This window comes from Myripristis murdjan, chromosome 6 (genome assembly GCF_902150065.1).
Source record: "Myripristis murdjan chromosome 6, fMyrMur1.1, whole genome shotgun sequence".
NCBI classification, from domain to species: domain Eukaryota; kingdom Metazoa; phylum Chordata; class Actinopteri; order Holocentriformes; family Holocentridae; genus Myripristis; species Myripristis murdjan.
This window is the reverse complement of record NC_043985.1, coordinates 28,582,413-28,596,696: the sequence shown is the minus strand read 5'-3', so window position 1 is coordinate 28,596,696 and position 14,284 is coordinate 28,582,413. Positions and strand designations below refer to the sequence as shown.

Sequence of the window (14,284 nt, the reverse complement as noted above, 5' to 3'; positions counted from 1 at the left end):
ATTTTCACCCTCTGCTTGAGCACAATGCGATCACATCCTCAACACAGCCTACTCCTTTTTTTAATAATAGCACAAGACCTTTACAGAACATTAGCAGAAGCCCGATTTGATCTTTTATGTTTGACTTTTTCGTTTATGTTTCAGTGAAACATAAAGGGTCTGAATTCAGGGTCTGAATAGTTTCAGTTTTTTGTAAGCCAAACAGTGACACAAATCAAACTGTGAACTAATAACTGAGGTACAAAGTGAACTGTGAGCTGACTCTGCAGTGGTTTGCCAAGCACAGAAATGACTAATTAATTTAGATGACGCTGGTAGCTATATGTTCATGTTCAAGTTTATTTAGAGCCCCAGATCCCTGCTTTACCGGCCCACAGTTTACGACAAACAAACAGGTCTTGAGCCCTTTCAGGAGGTGAGATTAAATTCCCCAAAATAAACCCCAAAGACAACTGGGAAAAGAGAAAAAAATCTTGGGAAGGATCATGGAGTTCAAATGTGAAAAATTCTCAAATTAAATTGGCCAATTAGACCAAAACAAAATACAAATCAAATTGCAAAAGTTACAAAATTGAGTGTCAAAAATTTAATTAAATCAACCAGTCACAACAGAGCAAAAAATAAAATTAAATTTAAAAAAAAAAAAAAAAAAAAAAAAATAGTATTCACAAGATAAATCAAGTGGATGGAGTCTTAATAATAATTTGGTGGCCCTTGAGGGAATATGTCACTGTAACGCCAACTTGGAACTGAAGGGGGCAGCACAAGTTATCTCAGTTAAACCATAACCCGCACCGTGGCCACTGACCTTTATTCAACACTGAGGGAATGACATTAACAAGGTGATGTTGAGGCAATGATTCAAGGAGTTATGAGGGGTTAATTTTTTACCTTCATGAAATACAGTTAATAAATATTCCTGGGACTGAAGTTCCTGTTTGGTTTACAGCACAAGAGAGAGACCAGCATGCCTCTCGTCTTATCTGCTGCTATACAATGATTTACTCTGGTCAAATAAAAAAAAAAAAAAAGGAACAAAGCTCAGGGTTCACCAATCACAGGCCACGTTACATAACTCTCTTTCTGCTTTCACTGCTCCCCCCCGTGTGTGTGTGTGTGTGTTAGTCACACACGTCCTGAGTCACTGGCTTTGTGCATAATGTGTGTGGTGTTTCCAGTCAATCACACGAGAGATAAGCTTAGCGGGTGTGGAGGAAATTTCATGATTATTTAATCTGTGCGCTCCAATAATAATGCACTGATATATACAACTGGTAACAATTCATATTTGTGGGCCGCAAATTTCATGGTAAGTCAGTGATAATTTGCATGTAAGGAATTTGAAATTTCTTTGAAATTACCTCCACATTACATTAACATCTATCTAAATTTTTATTTGAAAACCCCAAAGTTTTGCTTTTACTGTGTCTGTGTCATTCAAATGATGATGCAAACCAATTTATGATTTTTATTCGATGGTTTTCCTGTATAATTCCACACAGAGGTGAAGTTGCATTAAAGCTGCACATGCAAACACAGTCTTAAAATTTCCTGATTTTCCAGAAACGGCGTGACCAGTGACAACCCCAGTTTCCTTTGTTATGATCTGATGGATCTGAAATATTCATCTAGGATGAGTTTGGTGACACAGAAGAAGTAAATTTTCTCAATAAATTGAAGTAAATGTACTTTTGGGGTGATTTCAAAGATATTTCAAACACCTTACTCACCTCCTACTTACCATAAAATTCGCATCCAACTAAAATCAAGTGTTATGGGATTTTGATATTTCAATGTTATGCTCTACAAAAGGACAAGTCAGTCTAGCAGCCACCTGTAAAAGTATATATCATATAATCGTATACTGTATGATTGCTTACTTTTAATCTTTAGCCATTTATGACCTACTGTATCTTTAGTCTGAGCTGTTTAGATAGGTGCACATGCAACAAGGCAAAGGTAGAGTGCATTCTTCTGAGGGTAGGAAAGTTTGTGATAAACTTGGTGAAAAATAACTGCACAGGCGACCTTGTCTGGCTGGAAATTAACAGAGCAGGAAGAGGCCAGATAAGAGCGTGGCTAACAAGAGCTGTATGTCGAGGAGCCTTTAATCTGCTGTTCGGGGCTCACTCTGTGTATGTGTGACATTCTCTGAGCGGCAAAGTGTGACAATACTGTAAAGAGATTTTTGTCTTGTTCCTCATTTACTGTCAGAGTGGAATTTAAATAAATGCCACGACAAGGGACATGAAAAGGAGAAAAGGCTGCTGTTGCGAGCGAGCCACGAGGCTCATCACTGTCTCGACGTGGGAGCTCATGTATGACTGATAGGGAGCGTCCGGCCGGCTGCGACAATCGTGTCTTTTCTCTTCATCCCCTGTCCAAACACACACGCTCATGCAGATTGTTTGACTTGCTGTGAGTTGCCATTGTGTACCTTGTGGTTTCGGCTGCAGCGGAGGCCTGCTGGCAGAGCCTCTTCCATTGAATCCTCCCCGCCTCTTCTCACTTGTCCCGCTGGCCGCCCGGCTGAGACAAGCCCTCACGCTGGGCGGGCTGCTGCGATCGCTGCAGGACGAGCTGCTGCCGAGAGCTGAAACACAGGGAGACAGAGACGGAGATCGTGAATAAATGTGTGAATGAATCCTTATTTCTGTATATGTCTTGTAATCCCATGTGGGAGGGGCCTGTTGAAATGAGATGTTGTTTAAGACAAGGTGCAGGGAATTGATCATTCACGCGTGCAAACCAACGGGATACCAGTTTGGGGGAGAAACACAATTTTAATTGAAGGGATAAAGTGGATAAGAGAGGATGCTTAAAGGTTTGTGAGGGTTTTATTGGTTGAGATTTTAATTTACACCCACTCGTGCAAGATGATGTCACTATTTAAGATGCTCTGTTTTAAATTTTCAGAGTTTTACGCCACAAACCTTAAAGGCCTGTAGGAACCGTGCAACTTTCCCAAAAATATACACATCATCATCATCATCATCATCATCATAATAACCCATAACGCACCTGGGGCTGAGCGATATGAATTTTTTTACCTAATGTCTTCATATTAATATTGTGCCGATATCATAGGGATGACCACTGGTGCTTTCATGAGATGTTTACATACAGATTTCTTATTAAAAAAAAAAAAAAAGCAGGTATAGGCAAATAACATAACAGCTGGAAAATTGCATCGCCTCACTGTAATCCCACCTTTAAAACCAGGAAAACTCAATATTACAATCCCCAAAATCCCAGATGATGTCAAGTTGGACACAAAATTGATATAATATTGATAAACCACCCAGCCCTAAACCAATCCTTTCCATGTGTATTTCCATGTTCAGCGTATATCTACTGTACACAGGTCGAGAGCTGAATGCATTCGATCCCCGCGTGAATGCACAGCCCAGGCCTACATATTGGAGTCTCAGACAGTTCAGTTGATTATCCAGCTAATGATCCAGTTGATGATCAGCAGTAGTGAGGCTTTACCAGCCAGCTGGCCACAGATGGCACGGCACGGTGCAGCGCAGTGTTTAGACAGAGCGGGCCGACACACAGCCACAACACACTGGCAGTGTTTACAGTCGCCTAAACCTACCTCTCTCTGACCTCACAGCCACACACACACACACACACACACACACACACACACACACTGCGTGAACCCCAGATCCACAGACATGCAGCCGAGTATGGTTAACATCCATATATGGTGCCATTTCGCTAGGGAACAAGTAGGTGGTCCCATTATTTGAAAACCAAAGGGATTTGCTATTAGTCCATTAGTCTCCATTTAAGGCAGTCATTTAAATGGCTGTGTGTGAGTTAACAAGCGGCGCTGATGTATGGGGTTGTGCGCAGAAATCGATGCAACTTTGTTCCACCCTGTTTGTGCTCGGCCAGCTGGCGTGGCCACGCAGTCTGTGCCGTGCCTCTGTTCCCTGCTGGGATGCACGGGAGAAGATACAGGCCAAAACTTTTGACTGAAACTTTTAAATTAAAACTTTGTGGCCGCTGTTACGTGCATGTCTGAGGTCCCCGGTCACATCAGCACCTCGAGGATCAGCAATCAAAGTTATTAGTTGAGATCGAGGTGGATGTCGTCTGGGATTTTGGCTATCATAACATTGTGACAGGGCAAAAGTGTTGTCTTGTCCTGCTTTTAAAGGCTGCATCACAGTAAAATGATGCAATTTTCTGAACTTAATCATATCCACATTAATACTGATTGTTTATCAAAAGTCTCTTGTGCGTAAACATCTGATGAAAGCACCAATAGTCAACCCTACAATATCGTCATGGTATCGATATGGAGGTATTCAGTCAAAGACACCATGATGTTGGCTACCTCTAATATTTGTTTTCAGGTGGAAAGTTAAATGCTTTTTGGGACGGGGGTATTGTCATCTGCCAACAAAACTAAGCAGAATTCTGTTTAAGCGTCTGATCGTGATGATCCACAATCTATCAGCCATTGTTTTGAAGCGTTGTTCCTCTTTACTTAAATAGACATTTAGGAAGTGTTTTATCACCACGCACCAATTATCGCTCACCAATTCCCATTCCCATGCACACACACAAAGCCAGGCTCATCTACAGCTTGTTTCCAACACGACTCGTTAGTTGTCTCCCTCGTTATGAGTGTGAACTTGATCAGATGAAGCACTGAAACTGTGTTAAGCTCAAATGTAGACGGGCCCGAAGTGATTGTGTTGAAAGTTTACTGATAAATGTCTATAAATCTGAAGAGCCTGGTCTCCGTCTGCTCTTCTTGCTGCTGGGTGATCTGCATTAAAAGGAGTCATCTTCCATCCTGGTGATTCACAATTCACTGAAAAGAGACACTGATTTCTAAATACATTCGATTTCAAAAACAGATCCTCTTTCTGCTGAAAGAATCTGTACTTTCAGACTCCTACATGCTCTCTGTCTGAAAAATGTGTTTCACTCTACGTGCTTGCATCGGTCCACGCATGCAACAGCTTGTTTTACTTGTGCCGAATTTGTGTTAAAATACATAGGCTAATTCTCAAAGTCTGGTGTTAAAGTACAATATGTACGGACATGTGGTGTGTGCCTCTATTTATAAATCGTACAAAATGTATGCAGGCATATAGAGTAGATTTAATTTGCGCACAAAAATGTTGTTCACAAACAGGGTTACTATAGACCAGTGTGGTGCTTGGAGCCCTGTATTTATTCTCTCTACAGTGATCTTTATCTTACCAGTCTTGAAACAGAAAGAGGAAAGAAGTACCACAGAATCATATAGTCACGGTCTCTATTTTTACAGCCTGACCGTAATTAAAGACAACAGCTTTTGCGACTGTCTGACTAGCAATGGTTCCACGTTGCGTTTGGGGGGAGCCGGCTTTCTAAACACGGCCCCAGAATTACCAATCAATTCTGGAAGAATTCCTCTTGATTATGTGCTTGGCTTCCCTTCACGGCCACATTAAGGATCCTGAGGAACCATCCAGGAACATGCTTCGCCTCATATTATACATATTTGGCTAAAACATAAGTCTCCACCTACACGCTGTGCTCCATCATCGTTCATCTAGTTAGATTGCAGAGGGTCTGCTTTCCACAGCCCGCTTCTCTCTGCTGCGCTTGTTATTAACTGTGTCAAACACTCGTCCCTGAGCTGTAAATCACCTCCACTTTGGGATTTCACTGAGACCCGGCCTGCACCACAGCAAGTTGTGCAAGTATGTTAAGTGTGACTGCACAACATAGGGGGTGTGAGATAGAAAAAAAGTGAGATGTGTGCAGAGATATAAGCAGAGAAACCTGAAACTGAAAAAAAAATTTGGCCTAGGACGGCACTGCACCAGTCGCTTTTTATGAACAAGCTAGGTGAAGAATCACCGAAATCTGATTTAGAGATCAAATCAGCAAGTTTGAATCTTTTCTCTAAAACATTCAGGCAGTGAAAGATAACCAGATGTGCATCAGTGAATGTAAAAATCGACTTCCTTTTCCTTTTATGCCCAGCGAGGATGGCTGTTCCTGGTTAGCACACACACACATGCACTCGCTAACAGACACGCACATACACACACACACACACACAATTTGCCCTCCTCTCATTAAGGCTAAAGCAATAGACTCCCCCATGCAAATCAGCAGCCGTCGCCCTGCTAAACCAAAAGCATGTGGACATTAAGTTGTTAGGTGGCACAAAGGCTTTCATTCTCCTCCTCCCTCTGCGGGACGGGGAGGGGGCCCACGCTGTCCCGGGGCAAGCTGCACTGATGTGGACGGTATAAACAAATAGCAGCAGCGGCTTCTGGACAACAGCGGAGACAAGAAATCTGTCACCCGGCCTCGGGTTTTACCAGCGCACTTCGTCTCATTCAGGGCTCGGCCAGGCTGAAAACAGCATTAATTTAGTGCCTCGGTAATCATTTAGTGTATCGAAGAAACATCAAATAACAAGAGGGAGCCATTAGGCTAAAATATGACGAGAGCTTCTATTCCTCACCACAGGTTTGTGGATTTCAACCGTTACACACAACGTGCACACCTACACTACAAGTAGGGTTGAGTGAATGTAGGCATAATCATTTCATTTTCACTGAAAAAAAAAAAACAATTAAAATGATGTGATTTCTGCTGGGGTCTGCACCAAACACACGTCCTCTTAAGTCTGGAGAATCCGATTTGCAAGCCGGGGCATCTCTGCACCACGACGATACTTCACTTGTAAAGGAATTTTGATTTAATTTACCTTAATTGAAATATTTTGATTAATTGTTGAGCTCCGATCACAAGCTTAACAGCATTAAAAGATATGTGGGAACTAATGACGCATATGTGGGAAGTAATGACGCATTTCTGGAGTAGCATTTGATTTCTCTGGTACAGCAGGTTGGGAAGTGAAGACTTGATAAGTCAAAGTGAAACTCAACCTTTGGCTCTGTCCTTGCTTTAAGATGGTGAGACGTGCTGCCATGGCAACCGGCCTTTTATCTTCTGGAGACGAAAATTTATTTTACTACTGAGCAGACAGAGCCTGCAGGCATTTGCTTCCATCCCAATAAATCCTAAAACGGCACAGAGAGGAGCTAAAGTGTTGCTGTAAAGGTCAGCGTGAGGAATATTGCTTGATGTTGCTTTGGTTTTTTTTTTTTTTAAGACAGCAAATATTTGCGATTTAAACAGCTCTCAGCCCGAGGGTTTGTCAGGTCCCGCATATCCTGTACATCTTTATGAAAACATGAAAAGCGCCTTTCCCGCCGTGCGTCACTCTGTCGGGGAGACGGAAAGAGCTCAAAGTCTTTCCAAAGTGAAGGTGTTTGAATTAAACACAAGCCACTGCATCTTCTTTCTGACAGCAGAGGGAATCTACTCCCCGAGGCTTACCTGAATTCAGTGTGTGTCACTCACTGTGTGTGTGTGTGTGTGTGTTTGTATGTGGTCTATGTTATGGTGGTGCGTAAACATCACCACTCCATCCCCGGCCCTCCTGCACTTCTACAGATAAAGGCATTTCTTGTTTACTGCCAGCTAGGGAGGAAAAGGGAGGAGGAGGAGGAGGGGGGACATAAAAATAACCAGATAAAAACCATGAATCATCTTCACCAGCGTTCACTGACTGAAGGGTTCAAAATAAATAGCCTCTTTTTATTTATTTGCTTATTCATTTGGTAAATGTTACCAATTGAAACGTTGGTTAATATCAAATTTCTCTTATCAGACAAATACAAGTTCTGTGGCTCGTCTATGTCCACTTGTATCTTAATTACTACTATGAAATTCTGCAAAACGGACCGCATGCTTTGATTTCTCTGCATTGAGACTGCACACACACACACACACACACACAATGTGACAACAGAAGCATGCCTGCAACTGCGGCGGCCACGGCTTTGCAAGAGGGCAGGTGTGCCAGCCGGCTTCTCGAGTGAACGCTGGAGGCACAGGTGAAGACTCTCCCCTGTCTCGCCCTCCTCCAGACGCTCACATGGTGTCGCCGCCTCGCGCGGTGTCGTCACCTGATAGCAATCTTGACCGACCCGTCTCTGCCGCTCACGCTTTTTAACCCTTCCTCTCCTCCTCGCTCCTCCCATTTTACCCCTCAGGCGACCTGTGTGCCGATACTCCAGCGTGAGAGCTCTCGGGGAAAAAAAAACAACACAATGGCACACCTGTCCTGTCTCCACCCTGCCGGCGCAAGACACAGCAGAGGAGTGTCTGACACGGCTTGAAATGAAAGCTTGAGTTTCTCACCTAAAAAAAAAGTGGCCCAGCTCCATTTCCTCAAACGCTGTGCCGACAAAGAATATCTAATCAAAATCTGTCAGCCATAAATAAGCTCACTGCTGGTTGGAGTGCCAAACAGGATGGGAGAGTGTGATCAAATACATACTTTAGAAATGCAACAGTGTTACACAAAAAGGCTCAGGCAGTTTTTGGGGGTGAAAACGCTGTAACACAAATCAGTACAAAAACACAGGCGGAGAATCGACATGAGAACATGCAGGCTCGTCCCAGTCATTCCCACAGTGGGGACGGGTGGCCCGCTCCAAAAAAATCACCGCTGATCATTTAAAGACAGAGCCACATGATATCATCCAACAAGCAGAGGTGTGTGAGAGCACTAATCAGGACAGACAAGTGCAAGAGAAAGAGGAAAAAAAACAAAAATGCTGGGGAAAAATGACAATCCCAGTGAATTAACTCACCCTTGTGCCTCAGATAGACAGCGTGTGTATCCTCAGTGACTGGCCTGTGTGTGTTGTGTGTGTATTTTTGTGCGTGTGTGTCCCAGAAGAGCGCCGGCTGAGGGAAACTTCAGCGGTTACATGCGATCTTCCCATGCGATGCAATGCAGCCAAGTGACTCAGCTCAGCAGAGAGAGCCACAGACTGGCGGCAGACTCCTCCTTCACTCTCTCTCTCTCTCTCTCTCTCACACACCCCCTCTTTTAAGTGCTCGAAATAGCTTTAAAAAAAAAAAAAAAAAAAAAAGTAAATAGCTGAACAGAGGTTCACACACACACACACACACACACACACACACACAGACAGCCCTGCAGCTCCGTCCTGACAGACTGAATTGGATCTGATGGGATGATGCAGGCTTGATTGGCGCTGTAATCTGACAAAATGCGCCAATCTGGGCAGGAATGAGTGAATGTAAATTAACTTATCATGAAGCTGCCTGGATTCATCCACAAATAGCACCGGGGAGAGATGATTTTTCCCCTTAAAATTCCCCTCAAGTACATTCAAAATTAGAAAAGACATTCAACACATGTATATATTATGCGTCTGCTGATCTCAAGGCTTCACTGAAGCTACATCACACTGATATCCTTAAATACGGAGTGAAATATCCAAACTAAAGATGTGATTGCTTTATGGCTGCAGCATTACATCGAATAGAAAATATGTAGATATCCTCACTGCAAAAACGCAAAATCTTACCAAGATTATTTGTCTTATTTCAAGTCAAAAAAGCAAATTTTCACTTGAAACAAGAGACAATTGTCTAAAAACAAGTTACTTCTGAGGTGATCATGTCTTATTTTAAGTGAAATGAGATATTTTGACTAGAAATAAGACATTTTTACTTGAAATAAGACAAATACTCTTGGTAAGATTTTGACTTTTTGCAGTGCTGTGTATCATTTTATGCACATTTTCCCAGTAATTCAGCAGCATATGTTTGACACTGCTGAACTCCACTCGAATTTAAAATAAAGTTCTGCGGGTTTGAACAAAGCGACATGCATTTTTAATGACAAACCCACCCGTGGGACCAGCGGGGGTTGACGATGTTTAAAGCTCAGCCACACCTCCCTCGAATGATGATGTTCAACTCGGCTAATGAGTAGGAATGAGGAATCCGTGCGGTAAATCAAACTGATACGTAAATACGGACCTCCAGCAAATCAAACGCAGCAGTGTCTTGGGTCATTCATTGAAAACACACTCCCATACGAGTGCACACACACACACACAAACTGGTGTTAACCAGATTCCTCTCGGCTCTGCGGCGGAATTGACTCGTTTTAATCTGATCATTACGGGAATAAATAGAGGAAGCACGTAGCTCAGAGAGGCGGCAAGAGTAATAAAGTGTGAAGGAGAGACACCGTGAGAGCGCAAGAGAGAGAGAAAGAGGAACTGAGACAGAGTCAGGTACACACACACACACACACACACACACACACACACGCCCCGATGCACAAACACACCAACACAAGGGGACAGAGTCTCTTTTCCAACAGGGACGTGCACACCTCGTGCCTTTTTCTGCCAGGGGGCATCAGTTCATCTGATCAATGATTCACAAACACCTTTTTCAAAACTGCCTGCAGCTCCATGCACCAATTCTCTTCTTTGCACACTGAGAGCTAAATGAGGTCCAAAGCCTACAAGCGGCAACGTTAAAACCAACATCCCATCACCACATCTCCTCGGGGCCATCTTCTGTGCAAATGTTCGACACACAGGACCCGAGACGAACCAGCCCACGATGTAAATACTAACCCTTTGAAACCCGGTGACCGCTGACCGCCAGTAACAGCAAAGTGAAAGCACACAAGAAAAGTTGGACACCAAAGTCCCCGAGAACAGACGTGGACGTTTTGTACCTTTCCAGGGAGGCTGTATGGGGAAGTGGGACTCGAGCTCCTCCATGTTACTGATCGGCTCCTTTTGATTTGAACGTCAAAGTCAAGCAGGAAAGTTCTCGCCCTTCTGACTGCACGCCGTCCTGTGCCAGCGTAGAGTCGAGGGTGACCAACACATACAACAAAAGGAAGTAAACACAGGAAACCATTTCTATTTTCAATCATGCTGTCAGCTATGAAAGGCTTAAAAAAAAAAGAAGAGAGAGTCAGCCAGTTATATGCACTGTGTGGGTGTATTAATGACAAGTATTTATGTGTGTATAACTGCACGTACACATCAATATATATATATATATATTCAAGATTCTTTACTGTTATATGTAATTACAGTAAGTACATGAGAGAGTAAAATGTTTTGGTTTTGGCTCAGTGTGAGTATAAAGATAAGAACAGTGATCTAAAAGTCATAAAGAAATAATAACAATAAAAACAGCAATAACCATAACAACTGAACGCCGTGTGTCAAGTGCACACCTATATTCTCAGGAAGCGGTGTGCACATGGCCGTGTGTGTGTGTTGGCGTCGCCGAATTACAAGGAATGACAGGAATTCGTTTTTCTCCTTCAGTGAACCAGTCGGACCGGGAGGAATTCCTCGCTCTGAATTCTCCCTCGGTTGCCTCTAATTAAAAGCACAGGACTAAAAAGGAGCTCAGTCCAGCTCATTAGCTGCTTTTTTTTGCAGCGGCTGGAATTGTCCTAAAGGAAAACCCCCTGACAGAATGTATGCAACACGGTGAAATATAGGAGATGTAATAATATGAATACTGAGTGAATACACATTGAAATAATTCCACCATTATCAAGACATTTTTCAAGTTTCCTAGTAGGGATGGGACAATATAGGATTTTTATCACAGACTGCAATAACAAAAACACTCTGGAAAAGTTGAACCTGGTGAATTGGGATGACTGTAAATCAGGTTAAGTGTAAAATATCCTCACATGAGTGACTTGGAAAAGCTTTCTAGCTCGTTAACGTGCACTCCTATATCGATTTCTTGATTTAGGGATCCCACATCTTTCCAGTCACTCCAGAATCCTAAACCTGCCACCGTGACCGAAGGCTTGGTTTGCCCATTACATTGGATGTGTGGAAATACTATAGACTTCAAAATAAAGAGATGTGAGAGAGATGAGATGAGCGCCACACGACTATATTGGTGATTATATAGACAATATCATGAATCGCTAGTGTAATTTTAGAAGAATACAACTATATATAGCCAACAAAAATAAATAATAATATTAAACTGGACACTGTGCATAGGGGAACAACACATTAAGAAACCTGACGTGTGGTCGATGCGAGACAGTATGAACTGCAAAACCCGTGACTTTTTAAAGCACACAAACCAATAACTGTGAGAATTAAAAAAAACTTGCTTAAAGCCTGAAGGTGATGCAAAGAGGATGTTGACATGAGTTTGACTTCTGACCTCAAGCAGAAGCTGACCAGATCTGGGCTCTCTCTCTCTCTCTCTCTCTCTCTCTCTCTCTTCCTCTTCCTCTTCTTCATATGTGTATGATAACTAAACTCTCTCTCAGGAGTTAAGAAAGAAAAAGTGTTCTCCCAGTATGCCCATGTATTTTTATAATTTTTTTATTTTTTTTATTTTGACAATCCGTTATCAGTGGTTCGGATTATTCCCAGGATTATTTTTCATGTGTGGGAGAGCATGTCAGCTTTCAAACACTGAAAAAAAAAAAAAAGAAAAAAAGAGGTTTCTATCCTGACAGTTGAAGGTTTTGCTGACAAAGTAACAGCAGGCAAAACACCAGAGGCAGATGCAAGCTGCTGAGACAAACTGACACTGACAGGTACTTCTCACCATACACACACACACACACACACAAGGACCATATACGGTATATAAGCACACACACACATACACACACACACACAGAGTTCTGGCCGTTTCTGCCGCCCTACATCAGTTGAAGAGATTAGAGACTGTGTAGTTACATGCCTGTCATTACTGTAGTACACAACGCCACAATGCTGGCACTGCCTATGGGTGTGTGTGTGTGTGTGTGTGTGTGTGTGTGTGTGTGTGTGTGTGTGTGTGTGTGTGTGTGTGTATGCGTGTAAGAGTGTGACCCGGTGTAACAGATAGGGCAACAGCTAACCATTACGGCTAAAGCATGAGGATTAGCTGTTTCTGGTGAACTATCCCAGACTTTCTTCAGATTAACGCCGCCTCATCCCCTAATCCAGGGGCCAGCGTCAGATTATAACCCCGGGCTGCTCTGCCACGAGGCGCGGGATGACCCGGAGGACGCGGAGGGGAGAGGGGCGGATGGACAATACTGCAGCAGGATGTGATTAACGGAGAGAAAGAGAAAGGGCGGGAGAGAGGTGGAGAGAGAGAGAGAGAGAGAGAGAGAGAGAGAGAGAGAAGGGCGGAGACGGGATAAATCGGGGAAAGTGAGAGAATTTCACTCTGTAATGAGGGAAAAGGTGAGAGAAAAACTGAAAATGAGACAGATTCAGGACAGTCAGACAAGGAAGAGAGGGAAAATGGGATATAAGGAAGAGAGGTGAGAGAAAGAGAGAGAGAGAGAGAGAGAGAGAGAGGACAAACAGATGAAAAGCCAGATGCACACAGGAAGAGCGGCGGATGGACAGAGGGAGGGATTACCAGGAGAGAATAAGCTGAGGACAGAAAATGGAGAGAGCAACAGAGAGAAAAATGGGTTGAAACTGGGGGCCGAAGGGGAGGCGCTCATTCATCAACAAAATGCAGACTGCACACACACACACACACACACACACACACACACACACACACACAAGTTGGTATAAAAATAGCAAGCAGCAGCTTTCTTCACACCCTGCACGGCTGAGCTGCAGAGAAGTGCGGTCTGGCAGCCCTTCACAGCGTCACCCCGCGTGCAGCGTCTTCGCTCCCCTCCTCTCAAAGTTCAACTCGGCGAGGCTGAATTCATGACGTCGCTTAAAGAGCAAACATCTCGGATTCTCACCCGATTTGGTTTAAATTCAGAATAAGCCGAGCGAGCGACTGAGCACGCTGAGACGCTCGCTGCGATGCTGATTACGCGTCGAGACAACAAATGCAAATGTGAGCCGTCTTCGCCCTGTGACTCAGAGGTGATGACAGAAAACAACAACAAAAAAACCTATGCATCTTGAGATGGTGGGTGGCAGCCAACACAGCCAGCAAGCCACCCACACACACACACAAACACACACACACACATGCACAGAAACACATACGGCACACAGCAAGAAATATCCATCTTAACAGGTCATTTCATCTCACATTCAAAACACAATATTGCTATTTTTCTGGAAACAAGTGAAAAAAAATGATAATTCCACTTGTTTCGAATGCATTTTCACTTGTTTCAGAAACAAATATGAATATAATGAAACAAGGCAGCCCACTAGGATAAAAAATATGACATCTGTTTACGGAAAATTATGGAAATGAGTGGATTAGCAATGGAAATAAGTGAGATTTTCATTTAAAAAAAAGATTTTAACACTGAATATGAGTGTAAATAGCTGGTTCATGTTGAGATTTGTTTGTGCAATGTGGGTAAAACTGGCCACTGACATCACCAGCAGACAGACAGACAGACAGACAGAGAGTTAGACAGACAGAGAGTTCG

The 14,284-nt window shown here is 43.2% G+C and overlaps 1 protein-coding gene across 4 annotated transcripts in view; it reads right to left on the bottom strand.

Moving 5' to 3' along the window:
- fgd4a (FYVE, RhoGEF and PH domain containing 4a) overlaps positions 1–14,284 on the bottom strand; it is a 66,614-nt gene that overhangs the window by 15,497 nt on the left and 36,833 nt on the right. For all 4 annotated transcript variants that reach the window (XM_030053762.1, XM_030053763.1, XM_030053764.1 and 1 more), the window contains one exon: positions 2,438–2,593. In XM_030053762.1, coding sequence (XP_029909622.1) covers positions 2,438–2,593 — 156 coding nt within the window. The remainder of the gene's footprint in view (positions 1–2,437; positions 2,594–14,284) is intronic.